The following is a 21,512-nucleotide window of genomic DNA, read 5'->3' on the forward strand; positions in this document are numbered from 1 at the left end:
TATCCCCACCTGCTTTTAACATTTCTATCTTTATCCCATCAATCCCGGCTGCCTTACCCCCTTTCATTTTACCTACTGCCTCACGAACTTCCCCCACACTCACAACTGGCTCTTCCTCACTCCTACAAGATGTTGTTCCTTCTTGCCCTATACAGGAAATCACAGCTTCCCTATCTTCATCAACATTTAACAATTCCTCAAAATATTCTCTCCATCTTCCCAATACCTCTAACTCTCCATTTAATAACTCTCCTCTCCTATTTTTAAATGACAAATCCATTTGTTCTCTAGGCTTTCTTAACTTGTTAATCTCACTCCAAAACTTTTTCTTATTTTCAACAAAATTTGTTGATAACACCTCACCCACTCTCTCATTTGCTCTCTTTTTACATTGCTTCACCACTCTCTTAACCTCTCTCTTTTTCTCCATATACTCTTCCCTCCTTGCATCACTTCTTTGTAAAAACTTCTCATATGCTAACTTTTTCTCCCTTACTACTCTCTTCACATCATCATTCCACCAATCGCTCCTCTTCCCTCCCGCACCCACTTTCCTGTAACCACAAACTTCTGCTGAACACTCTAACACTACATTTTTAAAACTACCCCATACCTCTTCGACCCCATTGCCTATGCTCTCATTAGCCCGTCTATCCTCCAATAGCTGTTTATATCTTACCCTAACTGCCTCCTGTTTTAGTTTATAAACCTTCACCTCTCTCTTCCCTGATGCTTTTATTCTCCTTGTATCCCATCTACCTTTTACTCTCAGTGTAGCTACAACTAGAAAGTGATCTGATATATCTGTGGCCCCTCTATAAACATGTACATCCTGAAGTCTACTCAACAGTCTTTTATCTACCAATACATAATCCAACAAACTACTGTCATTTCGCCCTACATCATATCTTGTATACTTATTTATCCTCTTTTTCTTAAAATATGTATTACCTATAACTAAGCCCCTTTCTATACAAAGTTCAATCAAAGGGCTCCCATTATCATTTACACCTGGCACCCCAAACTTACCTACCACACCCTCTCTAAAAGTTTCTCCTACTTTAGCATTCAGGTCCCCTACCACAATTACTCTCTCACTTGGTTCAAAGGCTCCTATACATTCACTTAACATCTCCCAAAATCTCTCTCTCTCCTCTGCATTCCTCTCTTCTCCAGGTGCATACACGCTTATTATTATGACCCACTTCTCGCATCCAACCTTTACTTTAATCCAGCCGTATCCCACTGAGGCAGGGTGGCCCAAAAAGAAAAACAAAAGTTTCTCTTTTTAACCCTTTGACTGTCACAGGCCCCATTCTGAAACTGTCATTCTATATCGCAAAATATTCGAAAAAAAAAAAAATTCTTATGAAAATGTTAAGATTATTTTTTGAGTGTTTAGTCCAAAAAAAAAAAAAAAAAAATTTTTGCCATCAGTACTTACCGAGATATAGAGGAGTGAAGTTTGCAGAAAATGAGCCGCGTATGGCAACAGCGGCAACTGCTGCTCATCCGGTAAACTTTGGTTTACTTGTATTTGAAGGTTTTTTGTTTTTTTTTCACTATTTTATTTTTTCACATAACTTATGTGGCCTATGAGACCAAAGTAAGGTACAATGTACATATATACACTCGTTGTATACAACACAATAAGCTCACAAACATAATTATCAATATATTGTTTACAAAACTTGTTTACAAAAACAAACAATACAAAAATTTTTTTATTACTATTGTTCTATAATATATATAACAATGTACAGTCACCGAACATATTCCTAGAAGTTCTGCAGCTTGTGGAACTCTGTGAAACATGGTGTCATACACAGTGGTGTTTTACACTCCTCACACATAACACCAGTGTGTGTGCATTTTTGTGGACTTTTTTTTTTTTTATGTGCAAAGACAAAACACCTCGTCTGAGCAGTTTTCTGCAAAGTATTAGCAGGCAGTTGTGTTATGTAGTTATCCTAGCTCCTCCTCTTCCTCCTCCTCCTCTTCCTCCTCCTCATCCTCTTCCTCCTCCTCCTCCTCCTCATCCTCTTCCTCCTCCTCATCCTCTTCCTCCTCCTCCTCATCCTCCTCATCCTCATCCTCTTCCTCCTCATCCTCTTCCTCTTCCTCCTCATCCTCTTCCTCTTCCTCCTCATCCTCTTCCTCTTCCTCCTCATCCTCCTCTTCCTCCTCCTCTGCCTCTTCCTCCTCCTCCTCCTCTGCCTCTTCCTCCTCCTCCTCCTCCTCCTCCTCCTCCCTCCTCCTCCTCCTCCTCCCTCCTCCTCCCTCCTCCTCCTCCTCCTCCTCCCTTCTCCTTCCTCCTCCCTTGTCCTTCCTCCTCCTCCCTCCTCTTCCTTTTCTTTCCTCCTCTCTCCTCCTCCTCCCTCCTGCTCCTCCTCCCTCCTTCTCCCTCCTCCTCCTCCCTCCTCCTCCTTTTCTTTCCTCCTCTCTCCTCCTCCTCCCTCCTGCTCCTCCTCCCTCCTCCTCCTCCCTCCTCCTCCCCCCTCCTCCTCCTCCTCCCTCCCTCCCTCCTTCCTCCTCCTCCTTCCTTCTCCCTCCTCCCTCCCTACTCCTCCTCCCTACTCCTCCTTCCTCCTCTTCCTCCCTCCTCCTCCTCCTCCCTCCTCCTCCTCCCTCCTCCTCCTCCTCCTCCCTCCTCCTCCTCCCTCCTCCTCCCTCCTCCTCCCTCCTCCTCCCTCCTCCTCCTCCTCCCTCCTCCTCCTCCCTCCTCCTCCTCTTCCCTCCTCCCTCCTCCTCCCTTCTCCTCCTCCCTCCTCCTCCCTCCTCCTCCTCCCTCCTCCTCCCTCCTCCTCCCTCCTCTTCCTCCTCCTCCTCCTCCCTCCCTCCTCCTCCCTCCCACCTCCTCCCTCCCTTCTCGTCCCTCCCTCCTCCTCCTCCCTCCCTCCTCCTCCCTCCCTCCCTCCCTCCCTCCTTCTCCTCCTCCTCCTCCTCCTCCTCCTCCTCCTACTCCATTCTTCTGGTATCCTGGGCATTGCTTTTGGTCTCAAACTCCTCAAAACCATGAAATTGATCTTCACTGACACTTCCATCTGTGTGAGAGCATCTCTTAGGAAGAGAAGAGTCCCAGATTTGCTGGGGAATCACATATTTCTTACCGCTATGCATGCTGAAAAAGGACAAGGGAAATGGCATTCCCACAATGCACCACTGGCTCCCCGATTTTTGTTATATGGTGCACACTGACCATGGAGACCCATTCCCTCACATGTGGGCCTACCAGCTTTCTCCTGCTTGATTTGAAGCCGCTAGAATTTATGCGTGTAGATATGTCAGAAACAGTGGCACGTAAGACGTGTATTTATACGGCGTAAACAGTCAAAGGGTTGACCCGTGAATGGTCCAAGCAGATCTACGTTCACATGTGTAGTGCTACAAAAGTAGATCTACGTTTTTTTTACACATTTTCAAATATAACAAAAAAAAGATCTATTTTTTTTTACATACTTTCAAATGTTGAAAAAACATATATATACATTTGGACCGTTTACGGGTTAATATTTTTCGACACTGGGAGACACTTCAGGATTTGGGGTTTCGACAATCAAGGGGTTAAATGCTATGATTATTTTAAGTAACAAATCCTTATACAGTGGTCCCCCGGTTAACGATATTTTTTCATTCCAGAAGTATGTTCAGGTGCCAGTACTGACCGAATTTGTTCCCATAAGGAATATTGTGAAGTAGATTAGTCCATTTCAGACCCCCAAACATACACGTACAAACGCACTTACATAAATACACTTACATAATTGGTCGCATTGGGAGGTGATCGTTAAGCGGGGGTCCACTGTATAGACTTTCACAATTTGTGCAGATTACATTCTTAAAAATCCACTACCAATGATTTCTGTGACTTGTGGAGTGAAAATCACTTGGGAAAAATAGGCTTGCTTCCCTCAGACCTTCAAAAATCCAAAACAAATATTTTTAACTATTCTAAGTTTTCAAAAAATAATACTTTTCTACATAATTATGTCATCAGTGATTTTCTGTGAAATTTGGAATGAGCAGTTTAGAAAACCAAGATGATAAATAAAACACTTGTGCAACATTTGGGAATCTTTATTCTTGAAACGTTTTGCCATCTAGTGGCTTCTTCAGTCCAGTGCAGAGAAATGGGAGAAAATTAGAAGTAATTTGATGTAATCAGTCCCTCAGCCTGGAGTCAGTGTGCTCACTCCATCAGTGTTGGTAAAAGTGCATTATATTCACAGAGATGGAGCTTATATACTGCAGACAGATGATGTGGAACAGTGGCAGATGGAGTCACTAGTGGAAGTAGATCATGCCTGTAGGTTAGGCAAGCTTTGAAGAATTCTCTGCATCAAGAGACCAAGATGTCGCTGTGTCTGACACAGTATGTAAGATTGGTTTAGAAAACCCATAAGATGATAATTAAGACACTTGTACAACACTTGAGAATCTTTATTCTGAAATGTCTCCCAAGCCAGGTGATGAGCACAGTAGTCTTGAAGACTACAGTGCTCTTCACCTGCTCTTAGACTAAGGGACTGATTTCCTCATCTTTCAAAGTTTTCTGTATATATTCTACAGTCATCAGGTTATATCCATGTATTTATTAAGCCACTGGATGGTGAAGCATCTACAAGATACCCAGATGTTGCAAATGTCTAATTCTTCTTTCTTGCCAGTGTTGTATACCACTGACATACATTTCCAAAGCACTGTGTAGAAGACCTAATCAATTCTGAATGTGACTTTGTTAGTTGTCAATTTCTCCTCACTTCCCCAACAGCACTGAATGATCAATGATCTACTGTATGTACTTTGGTAATGACAGTAATTTGCAAAATATTGCACTTGTCAAACATAGTTATCATTTTATATACGTATTTAATTTCCTCTCATGGTTCAGATTCATTTGATTTGATGTGTCCAAGCACTTCTGAACAACAGCTTGGGGGGTGAGTGGTGGTGGTGAATGTTATCCTCTGTAGGTAATTCTACCTTGGTGGGAAACATCAAGTGTGTGTATGAAATTAATTTTCTCTCATTCTTCAGGTAAAGGTGACACTTCACTGGAAGACAAAGTTGTGAATAAAATAATGAAACATTCTTACCAGCAGCAAAATCAAGCCATTACATGCATTTACAATATTCATCAGCATTACCCACAAATTATAAGCAGGTAGGTGCTTTACCTGCTACTCTACAACTAATTACTGTATAGTACTGGCTGTAAGTCCAGGGAGAGGGTATATTAACACAGGTAGATAGTGATTTTTGCATGACTCCACGTATAATATGAAGTATATTTTCAGTACTCACTGATATAAGTAAATCAATCAAGACAGTGTTTTCATGTCCTCTCCATCATCAGAGCTAAAATGTGAGCACACTATAGATATTTTTTGTATACAAATTGTTCATCACCTTGGGAGTCATAGATGCTTGTGTCTCAGAGAGAGACCACCAATTACAGTGTCATATTCTATACTGGTAATTTAAATTTTATCTTCCCATTCATTAAACAACCCGCCAATTTTAATCAAAACTGCAGTGCTCTTTATATACTTGTTCTCAGCAGTAACACTTCAGTTGTTTGAATCACCAGTTTTGTATGTGCAGAGCCTGCCAAGAGTAAGTCAGCTAGGGACAGTCCTGATGGTGCAGTGCACCATCAGTAGTGTAAAGTGCCACTCTCTGACACTGTGCTTCAAGGAGTTTCATATACTCCAGCACTTCTAAAAACATATGCTGGGACCTATAAATAAATTTTCTATTTTTTTAGGCAGTACTATGTGACCAGGGCAGGTGAACATGTTCTCCTGTCCATGTGTTTCTGATTGTTTGATATCGATATCTGTACGTAATATTTGTGACAGAACAGTGGTTTCCTGTAAAGTCACAAGTTCTACTATGAGAATATAAAAACTATATAAATTAAAAAAAAAAGAGAAAAAAAAAAAAGGTATATTTACCACATTTCTGCAAGTGGCAGGACTCAATGTTGCCATCATATGCCTTTTATCTTGGTAATTTTTTTTTTTAACACATAGGCCTTTTCCCACCAAGACAGGGTGACCCAGAAAGAAAGAATAACCCATAAAGAAAGAAAAAACTTCAATAATCATTCAACACTTTCACCATCACTCATACATAATCACTGTCTTTGCAGAGGTGCTCAGATACAACAGTTTAGAAGTCCCTCTAAACTCCTAATATCCTAAACCCCTCCTTTAACCCTTTCAGGGTCCGTCCCGTAGATCTACGGCTTTACGTTCAGGGTCCAAACCGTAGATCTACGCCATGAGCTCAGCTCACTCTGATAAACTGTGAGTGGTACATTTGGGCCTAGATATGAGAGAAGACATCTATGTGGTATGTGTGCACCACATAAAACAGATCCTGCAGCACACTGTGTATAATGAGAGAAAAAAAAATGAAATCATGATTTTTCGATTAAAACAGCAACTTCGCAGTGTTTTTTCGTATGTTTTTTATAGTTGTATTTGCGATTTCTTGGTCTCATTTGATAGAATGGAAGACATATTACAGAAATAGAGATGATTTTGATTGGTTTTAGCATTGGAAATGGCTTGAAACTGAGCTCAAAGTAGTGCAAAAGTTAAATTTTTGCCGATATTCAGGAGTAAACAAACGACCTCACACGTCTAATACACGTCAGCTGGTGGGTCTAATATACATTCACAAATATGGTGATGATTTTTATACAATTATTACAGTATTGCATAACAGTAAATCTTCTATTTTTTGGTGTGAATAAAAATTCATTATGTGAATAAAAAATCAAAATGGAATTTATTTGTAAAGCCTCAAAACATAACTAATGAACAGAGGAAATGTTAGTTTAGTGCCAGGAATGCCTACATTGTTCATTCTGGACCCTATTTTGAAATTGGAATATTTTGAACTTTGTGTTAAATTGGCCAAATTAACAATTTCCGATCACTTTATTTTGTAGTTGAAACAGTTGACTTGGCGATTTCTTGTGCTCAGTCGATAGAATAGAAGTAATACTAGTGAAATAGCTAAGAATTTGGTTGATTGGAGTAATGTAATTGGCCTAAAATCGGAGTCAAAGTCGGCAAAATCGCCGATTCGTAAATATCGCTGACACATCAAAATTCGCGAGGGCATAATTTCGTCAATTTTCCACCAAATTTCGTACTTTTTGTTTTATTACCTTCACAAAAAGATTCTCTACGATTTCATAAGAAAAAATAACAAATTTTTTTTTTGAAAATTCTTGGACACTGGTGCGTGACTCCAGATTTGGGCCTTGGACCCTGAAAGGGTTAAAGTGCAGGCATTGTACTTCTCATTTCCAGGACTCAAGTCCGGCTGACTGGTTTCCCTGAATCTCTTCACAAAATATTACCCTGCTCACACTCCAACAGCTCATCGGGTCCCAAAAACCATTCATCTCTGTTCACTCCTATCTAACACACTCACGCACACTTGCTGGAAGTTCATGCCTCTTGCCCACAAAACCTCCTTTACCCCCTCCCTCCAACCTTCTCAGGGATGACCCCTACTCTGCCTTAGTTTCCCAATAGATTTATACACTCTCCAAGTCATTCTATTTTCATCCATTCTCTCTAAATGACCAAACCACCTCAACAACCCCTCTTCAGCCCTCTGACTAATAGTTTTAGTAACTACACGTTAGAGCGGCATCCCAGCGTCAGCGCACACACAAACTCAGTCTCCCACACCGTTCACATTTAGTGTGCCATTGTTTATAAGTGGCACACTGAATGGCACACATTCAGTGTGCCATTGTTTATCACCCCACAGGTTCATACGATACATTTCATAATAATCCATTGTTTTTTGTGCTTGCAACTGCTAAATAAGCCACCATGGGCCCAGAGAAAGCTCCTAGCGCTTGGCCTTTCATAAAAGGAAAGAAATATGATAGCATTCAAGAAAAAACTTGTAGCATAGTACCAAAGTGGAGGAGGAAGAGAGAGAGGAGAATGTGCCTTCTTCAGTGATTAAGTGATTCTGCGATATGTACGATACTAAAGCAGCAGGTATCGATAAAGGCTTTAGCACCAGCCAGCGATAAAGTGTAGCATTAACAGTATAGCAAGTAAGTTAAGCAATTCACTGATAGAAAAACGATATGTGGAGGTGTATAGGGCCACTGAACATACGCCACTCTGCTATCTTCCAGAGCCCTAAACCTCTGCCAGCATCTCCTCCATCAAACTAATTAAACTAACATCTCCTCCAAGGTAAGTGTAAATATTTCTTATTTATAAATTACGTATATTGTTTCAGTGTGAATAGTGTTGGCGGCTTCTGATGCCACCTCCACTACCACTAATTTGTACGGCTTCTCTTAGTGGTCCTTATAAACCCAACAACATCTCCACCAACAATTATTCCTTACATATGTTATAAGAGAGTAATTGTGGTAGGGGACCTGAATGCTAAAGTAGGAGAAACTTTTAGAGATGGTGTGGTAGGTAAGTTTGGGGTGCCAGGTGTAAATGATAATGGGAGCCCTTTGATTGAACTTTGTATAGAAAGGGATTTAATTATAGGTAATACATATTTTAAGAAAAAGAGGATAAATAAGTATACAAGATATGATGTAGGGCGAAATGACAGTAGTTTGTTGGATTATGTATTGGTAGATAAAAGACTGTTGAGTAGACTTCAGGATGTACATGTTTATAGAGGGGCCACAGATATATCAGATCACTTTTTAGTTGTAGCTACACTGAGAGTAAAAGGTAGATGGGATACAAGGAGAATAGAAGCATCAGGTAAGAGAGAGGTGAAGGTTTATAAACTAAAAGAGGAGGCAGTTAGGGTAAGATATAAACAACTATTGGAGGATAGATGGGCTAATGAGAGCATAGGCAATGGGGTTGAAGAGGTATGGGGTACGCTTAAAAATGTAGTGTTAGAGTGTTCAGCAGAAGTTTGTGGTTACAGGAAAGTGGGTGTGGGAGGGAAGAGGAGCGATTGGTGGAATGATGATGTAAAGAGAATAGTAAGGAAGAAAAAGTTAGCATATTAGAAATTTTTACAAAGTAGAAGTGATGCAAGGAGGGAAGAGTATATGGAGAAAAAGAGAGAGGTTAAGAGAGTGGTGAAGCAATGTAAAAAGAGAGCAAATGAGAGAGTGGGTGAGATGTTATCAACAAATTTTGTTGAAAATAAGAAAAAGTTTTGGAGTGAGATTAACAAGTTAAGGAAGCCTAGAGAACAAATGGATTTGTCAGTTAAAAATAGGAGAGGAGAGTTATTAAATGGACAGTTAGAGGTATTGGGAAGATGGAGGGAATATTTTGAGGAATTGTTGAATGTTGATGAAGATAGGGAAGCTGTGATTTCGTGTATAGGGCAAGGAGGAATAACATCTTGTAGGAGTGAGGAAGAACCAGTTGTGAGTGGGGGGGAAGTTCGTGAGGCAGTAGGTAAAATGAAAGTGGGTAAGGCAGCTGGGATTGATGGGATAAAGATAGAAATGTTAAAAGCAGGTTGGGATATAGTTTTGGAGTTATTGGTGCTATTATTTAATAAATGTATGGAAGAGAATAAGGTACCTAGGGAATGGCAGAGAGCATGCATAGTTCCTTTGTATAAAGGCAAAGGGGACAAAAGAGAGTGCAAAAATTATAGGGGGATAAGTCTTTTGACTAGGTAGTAGGTTGGTAGTCAGCAACTGCCCAGGGAGGTACTACCGTCCTGCCAAGTGAGTGTAAAACGAAAGCCTGTAATTGTTTTACATGATGGTAGGATTGCTGGTGTCCATTTTTCTGTCTCATAAACATGCAAGGTTTCAGGTACATCTTGCTACTTCTACTTACACTTAGGTCACACTACACATACATGTACAAGCATATATATACACACACCCCTCTGGGTTTTCTTCTATTTTCTTACTAGTCCTTGTTCTTGTTTATTTCCTCTTACCTTCATGGGGAAGTGGAACAGAATTCTTCCTTCGTAAGCCATGCGTGTTGCAAGAGGCGACTAAAATGCCGGGAGCAAGGGGCTAGTAACCCCTTCTCCTGTATATATTACTAAATGTAAAAGGAGAAACTTTTGTTTTTCCTTTTGGGCCACCCCGCCTCGGTGGGATACGGCCGGTGTGTTGAAAGAAAGAAAGAAGTCTTTTGAGTATACCTGGTAAAGTGTATGGTAGAGTTATTATTGAAAGAATTAAGAGTAAGATGGAGAATAGGATAGCAGATGAACAAGGAGGCTTTAGGAAAGGTAGGGGGTGTGTGGACCAGGTGTTTACAGTGAAACATATAAGTGAACAGTATTTAGATAAGGCTAGAGAGGTTTTTGTGGCATTTATGGATTTGGAAAAGGCATATGACAGGGTGGATAGGGGGGCAATGTGGCAGATGTTGCAAGTGTATGGTATAGGAGGTAGGTTACTGAAAGCAGTGAAGAGCTTTTACGAGGTTAGTGAGGCTCAAGTTAGAGTATGTAGGAAAGCGGGAGATTATTTCCCAGTAAAAGTAGGCCTTAGACAAGGATGTGTGATGTCACCGTGGTTGTTCAATATATTTATAGATGGGGTAGTAAGAGAAGTAAATGCGAGGGTCTTGGCAAGAGGTGTGGAGTTCAAAGATAAAGAATCACACATAAAGTGGGAGTTGTCACAGTTGCTCTTTGCTGATGACACTGTGCTCTTGGGTGATTCTGAAGAGAAGTTGCAGAGGTTGGTGGATGAATTTGGTAGGGTATGTAAAAGAAGAAAATTGTAAGTGAAGACAAGAAAGAGTAAGGTTATGAGGATAACAAAAAGATTAGGTGATGAAAGATTGGATATCAGACTGGAGGGAGAGAGTATGAAGGAGGTGAATGTATTCAGATATTTGGTAGTGGACGTGTCAGCAGATGGGTCTATAAAAGATAAGTTGAATCATAGAATTGATGAGGGGAAAAGGGTGAGCGGTGCACGTAGGAGTCTGTGAAGACCAAGAACTTTGTCCTTGGAGGCAAAGAAGGGAATGTATGAGAGTATAGTTTTACCAACGCTCTTATATGGGTGTGCAGCATGGGTGATGAATGTTGCAGCGAGGAGAAGACTGGAGGCAGTGGAGATGTCATGTCTGAGGGCAATGTGTGGTGTGAATATAATGCAGAGAATTCGTAGTTTGGAAGTTAGGAGAAGGCGCGTGATTGCCAAAACTGTTGTCCAGAGGGCTGAGGAAGGGTTGTTGAGGTGGTTTGGACATGTAGAGAGACTGGAGCGAAACAGAATGACTTCAAGAGTGTATCAGTCTGTAGTGGAAGGAAGGCGGGGTAGGGGTCGGCCTAGGAAAGGTTGGAGGGAGGGGGTAAGGGAGGTTCTGTGTGCGAGGGGCTTGGACTTCCAGCGGGCATGCGTGAGTGTGTTTGATAGGAATGAATGGAGACAAATTGTTTTTAATACTTGACGTGCTGTTGGAGTGTTAGCAAAGTAACATTTATGAAGGGATTCAGGGAAACCGGCAGGCCAGACTTGAGATGGGAAGTACAGTGCCTGCACTCTGAAGGAGGGGTGTTAATGTTGCAGTTTAAAAACTGTAGTGTAAAGCACCCTTCTGGCAAGACAGTGATGGAGTGAATGATGGTGAAAGTTTTTCTTTTTTAGGCCACCCTGCTTTGGTGGGAATTGGCCAGTGTGTTAATAAAAAATAAAAAAAAAAAATATTTTTTAACATATTTTATTCATTCTAGTGTATATGTTATTTCTTCTTTCTTTCAACACACCGGCCATTTCCCACCGAGGCAGGGTGGCCCAAAAAGAAAAACGAAAGTTTCTCTTTTAAATTTAGTAATTTATACGGGAGAAGGGGTTACTAGTCCCTTGCTCCCGGCATTTTAGTCGCCTCTTTCAACACGCATGGCTTACGGAGGAAGAGTTCTGTTCCACTTCCCCATGGAGATAAGAGGAAATAAACAAGAACAAGAACTAGAAAGAAAATAGAAGAATACCCAGAGGGGTGTGTATATATGTATATGCTTGAACATGTATGTGTATTGTGGTCTAAGTGCAAGTAGAAGTAGCAAGACATACCTGAAATTTTGCATGTTTATGAGACAGACAAAAGACACCAGCAATCCTACCATCATGTAAAACAATTACAGGTTTTCGTTGTACACTCACTTGGCAGGACGGTAGTACCTCCCTGGGCGGTTGCTGTTTACCAACCTACTACCTAGGTATATGTTATTTATTATGTCTTATTCATTCTAGAGTGTATGTTATTAATGTTGTTTTTTATGTCATATTAGATGAATTGTGATAGATAAATAAGCTGTAGAGATGATATTAGCGTCATATTGAAACAACTCGTCTCCCTCTCTCCTCTCTCTCTCTTGCCTACCTGTCTGCCATACACCAACAAGAGTCTTCAATAAAGGTAAGTGTGATGTTAAATGTTCATTTATCCACTTTATTAGTGCTTTATATTCATTTGTCATTGTTTTCTGTATGTAAATCTATATTTAATCTTTAAAAAATATATTTTATGTTAATACTTTTGGGTATCTGAAACAGATTAATTGGATTTCCATTATTTCTTATGGGGAAAATGATTTTGCCAGTCGTGAATTTCGTCATTCAGCAGACGCTCTGGAATGTATTAATGACGAAACTCAGGAGTCCACTGTACAAGATATTCGTACATTTTACAGTACACACACTTCCACAACTTGAGCAGTGCTTTCCTAGACTTAAGACTCTTCCTAGGTGTAATAAAAACAAAGGGTACCACACAGAAGAAGTACTTTTTTAATAAAACATGCCTGTGGATGACAGTTTGTAAACAGTATGCAAATACATATAGAGGCCAGAAATGTGGTAAAACTTATCGGACATAATAAAACTCAGTACTTGTACTGTGTTTTGACCATGACATAAGACAATTCTGCATCAAGGTACGCACAGTTTCTCCCACCTTCCCCAGCTGTTGTACTTCGGTCTACAACTGGGTTCAGGAGCAGTACAAAAAAAAAAAGCCTCAGAGGATTTTGTTAAGAGTGAATGGAGACAAATGGTTTTGGGACCTGACAAGCTGTTGGAGTGTGAGCAGGGTAATAGTTTGTGAAGGGATTCAGGGAAACGAATTAGCTGGACTTGAGTCCTGGAGGTGGGAAATGCAATGGGATATTGGGTGTTTGGAGTGACATCTAAACTGTCATGTCTGAGCGCCTCTGCAAAGTCAGTGATTACATGTAAATGATAGTGAAATTGTTTCTCTTTTGAGTCACCTTTCCTCAGTGAGATATGGTTGACATGTTGAAAAAAAAAAAATCACCTTGTAATCAGAAGTGAAGGCTGAGCAGAAAATGCACTTGTGAACTTCGCTGGGCCTAGAGAAGAGTGAGTTGACATGCATATGGTGGGATATTACCTGGGTGGGAACCCCAGAACCCTTGAAACAGAAGTAATGTTTTTCTAATTAAAGTGAAGTGTGTTAATTATACATAAAGAAGTAGCCAGAAAACTTGGCAAGCTATTTACTTTTTCCCACTGCTTTTCACATTATTAATATTTTCAGGTTTATTAACAAACTGCTCAACCTGTTGCCCAAGCTTTATGGACTACAACGTACTCGTATCTTGAAGTGTTTGGTGTCTCATGCGTCTACAATGGAAGACGTCTTCACTCATCTTAAGGAACAGAATCTTATAGAATTCTTATCAAGAAAGTGAGATTTACTCTGATAATTTAATAATTTTTGGTAATTAAATAATTTAACAACACTGACTAAATAGGCATATTATATTGGTTGATGAGTTAACCTAAAAACAAAAATAATTTGAAGATTCATTAAAAATTTAAAGCTAATAGACATAGGTTTTCTTAACTAGCAGTTCAAGTTAATAAATGAAGTTCACAAATAACCCGCACATAGGAGAATGAAACATATGACGGGCAGGACTGAGTGACTAGTTAATGGTTTAACATGGATCAAAATGTCGTCATAAGTTTCATTCTCTTATGTGTGGGTTATTTGTGTATTGTTCCAGTCATGGTATTGTGCCTTTTTATTCTCAGTATATAAAATTATTAACATAAGACTTCTGTGAGATTAGAGTTTCAAGGTTTTGTTAAGAATTTGTGTAATATTAATTTGGTTTTCAGAGTAGAAGACACACAGCTTGTGTCACTGGAGTTGGTGAATGCATCAATGCATCGCCTTAGTGCTGAGCAGCTGCTGTACTTCATGCCCAGTGTTGTGGCCTTCACTTATCATACTGCTCCAAAATGTCGTGAGATAATGTATGATATCCTCTTCTGGGTTTATGATAACTATAGGTATGTACACTATTTTAATATGTGCATATTTTGTCTTATTACATACAAGGCTAACTTGATGGAACACAGCTAATGCTACATAAAAGGCTAACTTGATGGAACACAGCTAATGCTACATACAAGACTAACATGATGAAACTCAGCTAATGCTGCAAATAATAATAATAATAAGTTTATTTCTTTGTAAAGGATACAATGTGTAATTACAATTTTGATTTGCTAAGTACATGTACAAAGATAGCCACTATCATGCCGAGGCATTTCAGGCAAACTAATCCTAATACATAATAACTAAATAAAACTAGATAAGATAATAGTACATAGTAATTATACTTAAAACTAAACATAGAATAGTGGTTAGCTGTTTTACAATCTTATTTGGACTTAATAAATCTTATATATAATTAGTACAAAATCTGATTTACAAGAAATGGTGCAGGTGTTAATATTTTATGGAATGGCAGAATTAAAAGCCAGGTCACATGATAAAACGAGTCAGTAGATGTTTGGTTGATTTGGTTAATATTGTGAGATAAGATGATTTTTTGGCAGAGTCCTAAATTTATAAGTTGTCTGAGGATCCCCTACCTGTTCCAGTTGCGAGTTCCAGATCTTTGGGCCTTTTATGTGCAAAGCATTCTTGCATAGTGAGAGTTTTACTCGAGGGATATTGAAAAGTGCCTTATGCCTTGTATTATGACTGTACATTCTGTTGTAACTGTCGAGGAGTAGTTTTAGGAGAGAGTTTACAGTGGAGTTTAAAGTTCTGTGTATGTAGTAGGCACAATAATAAGAGTGTATGTCTTGTATATTTAGCAGGGCTAACATGATGAAACTCAGCTAATGCTACATACAAGGCTAACTTGATGAAACACAGCTTATGCTACACACTAGCTTAGCTTGATAGAACACTGCTAATGCTACATACAGGTTAGCTTGATGGAACACAGCTAATGCTACATACAGGTTAGCTTGATGGAACACTGTTAATGCTACATACTAGGTTAACTTGGCAAAACACTGCTAATTCTACATGCAAGGTTAGCTTGATGGAACACTGCTAGTGCTACATACAAGGTTAACTTGATCAAACACTGCTGCTTCACAGTTTAGTGCACAATCATGTCACCTTCAGAACACAAAATATCACTCATAGCATTGGATATGACTGTTTCCTGCCACCTGCTCTCTAGCTATTCGTTATTCATTCTTCTTTTCTTCTTTCAATGTACCAGCTGTATCTCACTGAGGTGGGGTGGCCCAAAAGGAAAAACAAAAGTTTTGCCTTTTAAATTTAGTAATATATACAGGAGAAGGGGTTACTAGCCCCTTGCTCCTGGCATTTTAGTCGCCTCTTACGACACGTATGACTTATGGAGGAAGAATTCTGTTCCATTTTCCCATGGAGATAAGAGGAAATAGACAAGAAAAAGAACTAGAAAGAAAATAGAAGAAAACCCAGAGAGGTGTGTATATATATGCTTGTAGTACATGTATGTGCAGTGTGACCTAAGTGTAAGTAGAAGTAGCAAGACATACCTGAAATCTTGCATGTTTATGAAACGGAAAAAAGGACACCAGCAATCCTACCATCATGTAAAACAATTACAGGCTTTCATTTTACACTCACTTGGCAGGACAGTACTACAGTGGTCCCTCGTTTATCGTATTTAATCCGTTCCTGGAGGTGCTACTTTTATTGAAATCTATGATTTTCGAATCAATTTTCCCCATAAGAAATAATGTAAATACTACAATTAATCCGTTCCTGACACCCAGAAGTATTAACCCTTTCAGGGTCCATCCCGTAGATCTACGGCTTTACGTTCAGGGCCAAACCGTAGATCTGCACCAAAATTCTAGCGCTGTCAAATTTAGCGTGAGAAGGCTGGTAGGCCTACATCTGAGAGAATGGGTCTGGGTGGTCAGTCTGCACACCATAGAAAAAATCTGGATGCCTACATGGCATTGTGGGAACGCCGACAAAGTAGCTTTGTTCATCATGCCTGGCGGCAAGGAAGCTCTCACTCCCCACTCACTCTCCCGGCAAATTCTGACTCTCCTCTTCACAACTTACAGTTCTAAGACTGATGGAAGTGGAGCTGAAGAGGAATTCTATGGTTTTGAACCATATGGTACCATTGTGCCATATGGTACAATGGTACCATATGGTACAATGGTGCCATGTCATACAATGGTATCATATGGTACAATGGTGCCATGTCATACAATGGTATATGGTACAATGGTACCATATGGTACAATGGTACCATATGGTACAATGTACCATATAGTACATTGTACCATATGGTACATTATACCATATGGTACAGGGTACAAGGACCCTAATGGAAATAAGTCTGTCTGACTTTTTTGGGTTATCCTAGGTTCTCCAAACATATGCTGCTAAGTATGATATTCTATGTAACTTTATTTGTGTATAACTAAATAAATTTACTTATGATGCCACATGCACTTGAGTAAGTTTATTCAGGTGTACAGAAATACAATTACATAGATTATCATACATAGCAGCATACATATAAAATCCTAGGATAACCCAAAAAAGTCAGGGTGACATATTTCCATAGTTATCCCTGTATCTGTACCATATGGTGTCCTGTACTGTATGGTACCCTGTACCATATGGTACCCTGTGCCATATGGTACCCTGTGCCATATGGTACCCTGTGCCATATGGTACCCTGTTCCATATGGTACCCTGTACCATATGGTACTATATGGTACCATTGTATTCAACACAATAACTGCACTAATATTTTCATCATTTTGTTTACAATAAACTTGTAAACAAGTTTTGTAAGCAATATAATGATAAAGAAATTAGTGCAGTTATTGTGTTGAATACAATGAGTGTACACTTATACAATATACATTATATTGGTCTCACAGGCCACAAATGTTATTAGAAAAGAAAAGAAAAAAGTATAAAAAACGTAAAATAAAAAAAATGGGATTTTGCGGAAGTCATTGATGTTGCCGCCACCTGGTCATTTTGGGTCAACTTCCCGCCGCTGTATCTTGGTAAGTACTGATCAGAAATTTTTTTTTTTCCTTACCTTCACAAAAATATTATCTTTAATTCTGTAAGATTTTTTTTTTTTTTTTTTTTTTTTTTTTTTTTTTAATTTCTTGGACTCTGGGGCACCACTTCAGATTAAAAAATTATTTACATGAAATATAGATGTAGTACATAAACATTACAATGGGACATGATGAATGAAACATTAACAGCATAACACTTACCTTTATTTGCGATTCTTTAGTGTATGGAAGACTGGAGGAGGAGACAGATTGGATTATTTACAGTTTGGAAGGGGAATTCCCTTCCATCAACACCTCAGGTACCAATTGCTTTTCTGGGATTACTTCTCTTCTCTGTTTCTTAATGCCACTAGGACCAGCCTGAGAGTCACTGGAGTCCTGTCTCGCAAAATAACTGTCCAGAGAGCTCTGTTTCTGGTGTCTCTTTAACACTTCCCTAAAATGGGCCAAGACTTTGTCACTGTACATGTTACCAACATGGCTTGTAACAGCCTTGTCAGGGTGATGTTTCTCCATAAATCTTTCCATCTTACCCCACATTTCAAAAATCTCCTTAATTTCTGAAGAAGGCACCATCCATCTCAGTTCCTCCTCCTCTGCAGCAAGATTCTGAGCTGTGATCTGTTGCTCTTCCTGCTGAAGCTCTTGCAGCTCCTCAGTGGTGAGCTCTTTGTTGTGGTCTTCCACCAACTCTTCCACATCCTCCAAACTCACATCCAACCCCATAGAACTCCCCAGTGCCACAATAGATTTAACAACAGACATAGGCTCATCAGGGTCAGCCCCAAACCCTTCAAAATCCCTCTTGTCGACACAGTCTGGCCACAATTTTCTCCAAGCAGAGTTCAAAGTCCTGGTAGTCACTCCCTCCCAAGCCTTACCTATAAGGGTTATGCAATGAAGGATGCTGAAGTGTTCTCTCCAAATATCTCTTAGGGTCAAGTGAGTGTCTGAGGTCACATTCAAGCACCTTTGAAACATTGCTTTGGTGTAGAGTTTTTTAAAGTTTGCAATGATCTGCTGGTCCATGGACTGGAGGAGAAGAGTGGTATTCGGGGGCAAGAACTTTACTGTGATGAACCCAAACTCCTCGAAAATTAGGTCATCCAAGTTTGGAGGATGAGCAGGTGCATTGTCCATTACTAGGAGGCACTTGAGATCCAATTTCTTTTCCAGGAGGTAATTCTTCACACTAGGGCCAAACACTTCATTGAACCACTCGATGAAAATTTCCCTCGTGACCCATGCCTTACTATTAGATTTCCAAAACACACACAATTTACTCTTCATAACATTGTTTTTCCTGAACACTCTGGGATTTTCAGAATGGTACACTAGTAACGGCTTCACTTTGAAATCTTCACTAGCATTAGCACACAACATGAGCGTCAGCCTGTCTTTCATAGGCTTGTGTCCTGGCAGTGCCTTTTCCTCCTGAGTAATGTAGGTCCTCTTTGGCATTTTCTTCAAAAAGAGGCCTGTTTCGTCACAATTGAACACTTGTTCAGGTTTCAGTCCTTCAGCCTCTATGTACTCCTTGAATTCATGCACAAGGATGAGGTTAATCATAGAATTGATGAGGGAAAAAAGGCGAGTGGTGCGTTGAGGTATATGTGGAGTCAAAAAACGTTATCTATGGAGGCAAAGAAGGGAATGTATGAAAGTATAGTAGTACCAACACTCTTATATGGGTTACCTGGAGGTTATTCCGGGGATCAACGCCCCCGCGGCCCGGGGGTGTGAAGCTTGGGTGGTAAATGCAGCAGCGAGGAGACGGTTGGAGGCATTGGAGATGTCCTGTTTAAGGGCAATGTGTGGTGTAAATATTATGCAGAAAATTCGGAGTGTGGAAATTAGGAGAAGGTGTGGAGTTAATAAAAGTATTAGTCAGAGGGCAGAAGAGGGGTTGTTGAGGTGGTTTGGTCATTTAGAGAGAATGGATCAAAGTAGAATGACATGGAAAGCATATAAATCTATAGGGGAAGGAAGGCGGGGTAGGGGTCGTCCTCGAAAGGGTTGGAGAGAGGGGGTAAAGGAGGTTTTGTGGGCAAGGGGCTTGGACTTCCAGCAAGCGTGCGTGAGCGTGTTAGATAGGAGTGAATGGAGACGAATGGTACTTGGGACCTGACGATCTGTTGGAGTGTGAGCAGGGTAATATTTAGTGAAGGGATTCAGGGAAACCGGTTATTTTCATATAGTCGGACTTGAGTCCTGGAAATGGGAAGTACAATGCCTGCACTTTAAAGGAGGGGTTTGGGATATTGGCAGTTTGGAGGGATATGTTGTGTATCTTTATATGTGTATGCTTCTAGACTGTTGTATTCTGAGCACCTCTGCAAAAACAGTGATAATGTGCGAGTGTGGTAAAAGTGTTGAATGATGATGAAAGTATTTTCTTTTTGGGGATTTTCTTTCTTTTTTGGGTCACCCTGCCTCGGTGGGAGACGGCCGACTTGTTGGAAAAAAAAAAAAAAAAAAAAAAAAAATTCAGCCGCTTTGTGGTCCGAACTGACAGCCTCACCATGCCGTACCACACTCTGTATGCCAGTACGGTTCTTAAATCTCTCAAACCAACCTTTGCTGGCATTAAATTCACTTACATTACCACTAGTTGCAGGCAATTTCTTCACCAGATTGTCGTGCAACTGCCTAGCCTTTTCACAAATAATCGACGTCATAATACTATCTCCTGCTAATTGTTTCTCGTTTATCCACACCAATAATAACTTCTCAACCTCTTTGAGTACTGGTGATTGCATTTTTGTCAGCATATTTACCCCCTTTGCAACAACAGTGTCCTTGATTTCCTTTTTCTTGGCCATGATGGAACATATGGTTGTACAGGGTTTGTTATACTTCCTGGCCAGTTCAGCCGCACTTAAGCCACTTTCATATTGTTCAATGATGTTTTTCTTAAATTCAACCGTATTTCTCACCTTTACCAAAGGCTTGGCACTAGGAGCTTTCTTTGGAGCCATGGTAGCTTATTTAGTACTTGCAAGCACTAAAATGAATGGAATATTATGAAATATTTTGTAGGAGCAAGTGAGGGGACTGTCGCTCATTGGTAAACAATGCCACACTGGCTGGGAAGGGAGGTCGCCCCGGCTCACAGCGTGGGTATGCGTCCCGGATGAACTACTATTTGTGAGTCAATCTACGATTAGCGAGCCCATGTTTATACGAAAATATTGCTATGATTTCCAAAATCTACGACTCTCGAACCCTACAATTATCAAGGGACCACTGTACCTCCCTGGGTGGTTGCTGTCTACCAACCTACTACCTATATCGTTATTCATCTGTTCATCATTTTGTTTGGTTGTTTTCTGGACTGGTTACTGTCACCCGGCAGCTTGCACTGCTTGACTAGCTGCCCTCACTCAACCACTAGCTTTCCCTCCAACCTTCTTTCATTTGTTGCTTCTGGCTGTTTACAAAAATGCAATGATAAAAAAAAACTGTTTTATAAGTTCTGCCCAGCCTGAATTGACTATCCTAACTGGGTGATAGCCAGGGACTTGGGGAGGATGCAGTTATTGGCAACAAATCTTAAGGTAATTTTCAACCTCCAGGCTTGGTGACCCATTCATCATATCCTCTGATACATCACTCTTTGCAGCATCTTGTCAGAGTGACACGTGACAGTGCAGGGTATGCCATCACGACTTATCAAAGATGATCTGGGTACTCCTTAGGTTTTTTTTGTTCATGTCATCATGTATTGCTTTAGTTTCCTTCTGCTCAATGAAGTCAGTTCTGTCTGGAAGGTATAGTGATATGGACAGCATGTAGATAAAGACGTGTATGGATAGTTTAAGGCATTAAGGAAATGTTTTGCCACAAGTGGCTCCTTTAGCCCTAGGATTAAAGAAACCACTTGTGGCAGAGTGTTTTCTCAGTAAATGTCTTGAACTCTGCATATGTCTTCATCTGAGGTCAATACTGACACAGCCTAGAATGACATCTGTGCCATTGGGAAATGATTTGGGGGACTTCTTACACAGACTGTCCTCCATCTGGACCAGCAGTTTTGCAAGGTTTAGTTTATTTTTTGCCCAGTGAGTGGTATACATGAAGAATGTAAGTCACAGTACCATGGATGGAATAGTTCACAAATAACCCACACTTAAAGAGGAATCTGTGAATAACTTTACTAATG

General features: G+C 40.2%; 1 protein-coding gene across 2 annotated transcripts in view; it reads left to right on the forward strand.

Annotated features, from left to right (window-relative positions):
• The window catches only part of LOC128691314 (DNA-dependent protein kinase catalytic subunit), a 1,096,584-nt gene that overhangs the window by 854,867 nt on the left and 220,205 nt on the right, over window positions 1–21,512 (forward strand). For both annotated transcript variants that reach the window (XM_070091676.1, XM_070091677.1), the window contains 3 exons: window positions 5,038–5,164; window positions 13,524–13,673; window positions 14,111–14,284. In XM_070091676.1, the coding sequence (XP_069947777.1) occupies window positions 5,038–5,164; window positions 13,524–13,673; window positions 14,111–14,284 (451 nt within the window). The remainder of the gene's footprint in view (window positions 1–5,037; window positions 5,165–13,523; window positions 13,674–14,110; window positions 14,285–21,512) is intronic.

The sequence above is a fragment of the Cherax quadricarinatus genome, chromosome 36 (genome assembly GCF_038502225.1).
Source record: "Cherax quadricarinatus isolate ZL_2023a chromosome 36, ASM3850222v1, whole genome shotgun sequence".
In the NCBI taxonomy this organism is placed as follows: Eukaryota; Metazoa; Arthropoda; class Malacostraca; order Decapoda; family Parastacidae; genus Cherax; species Cherax quadricarinatus.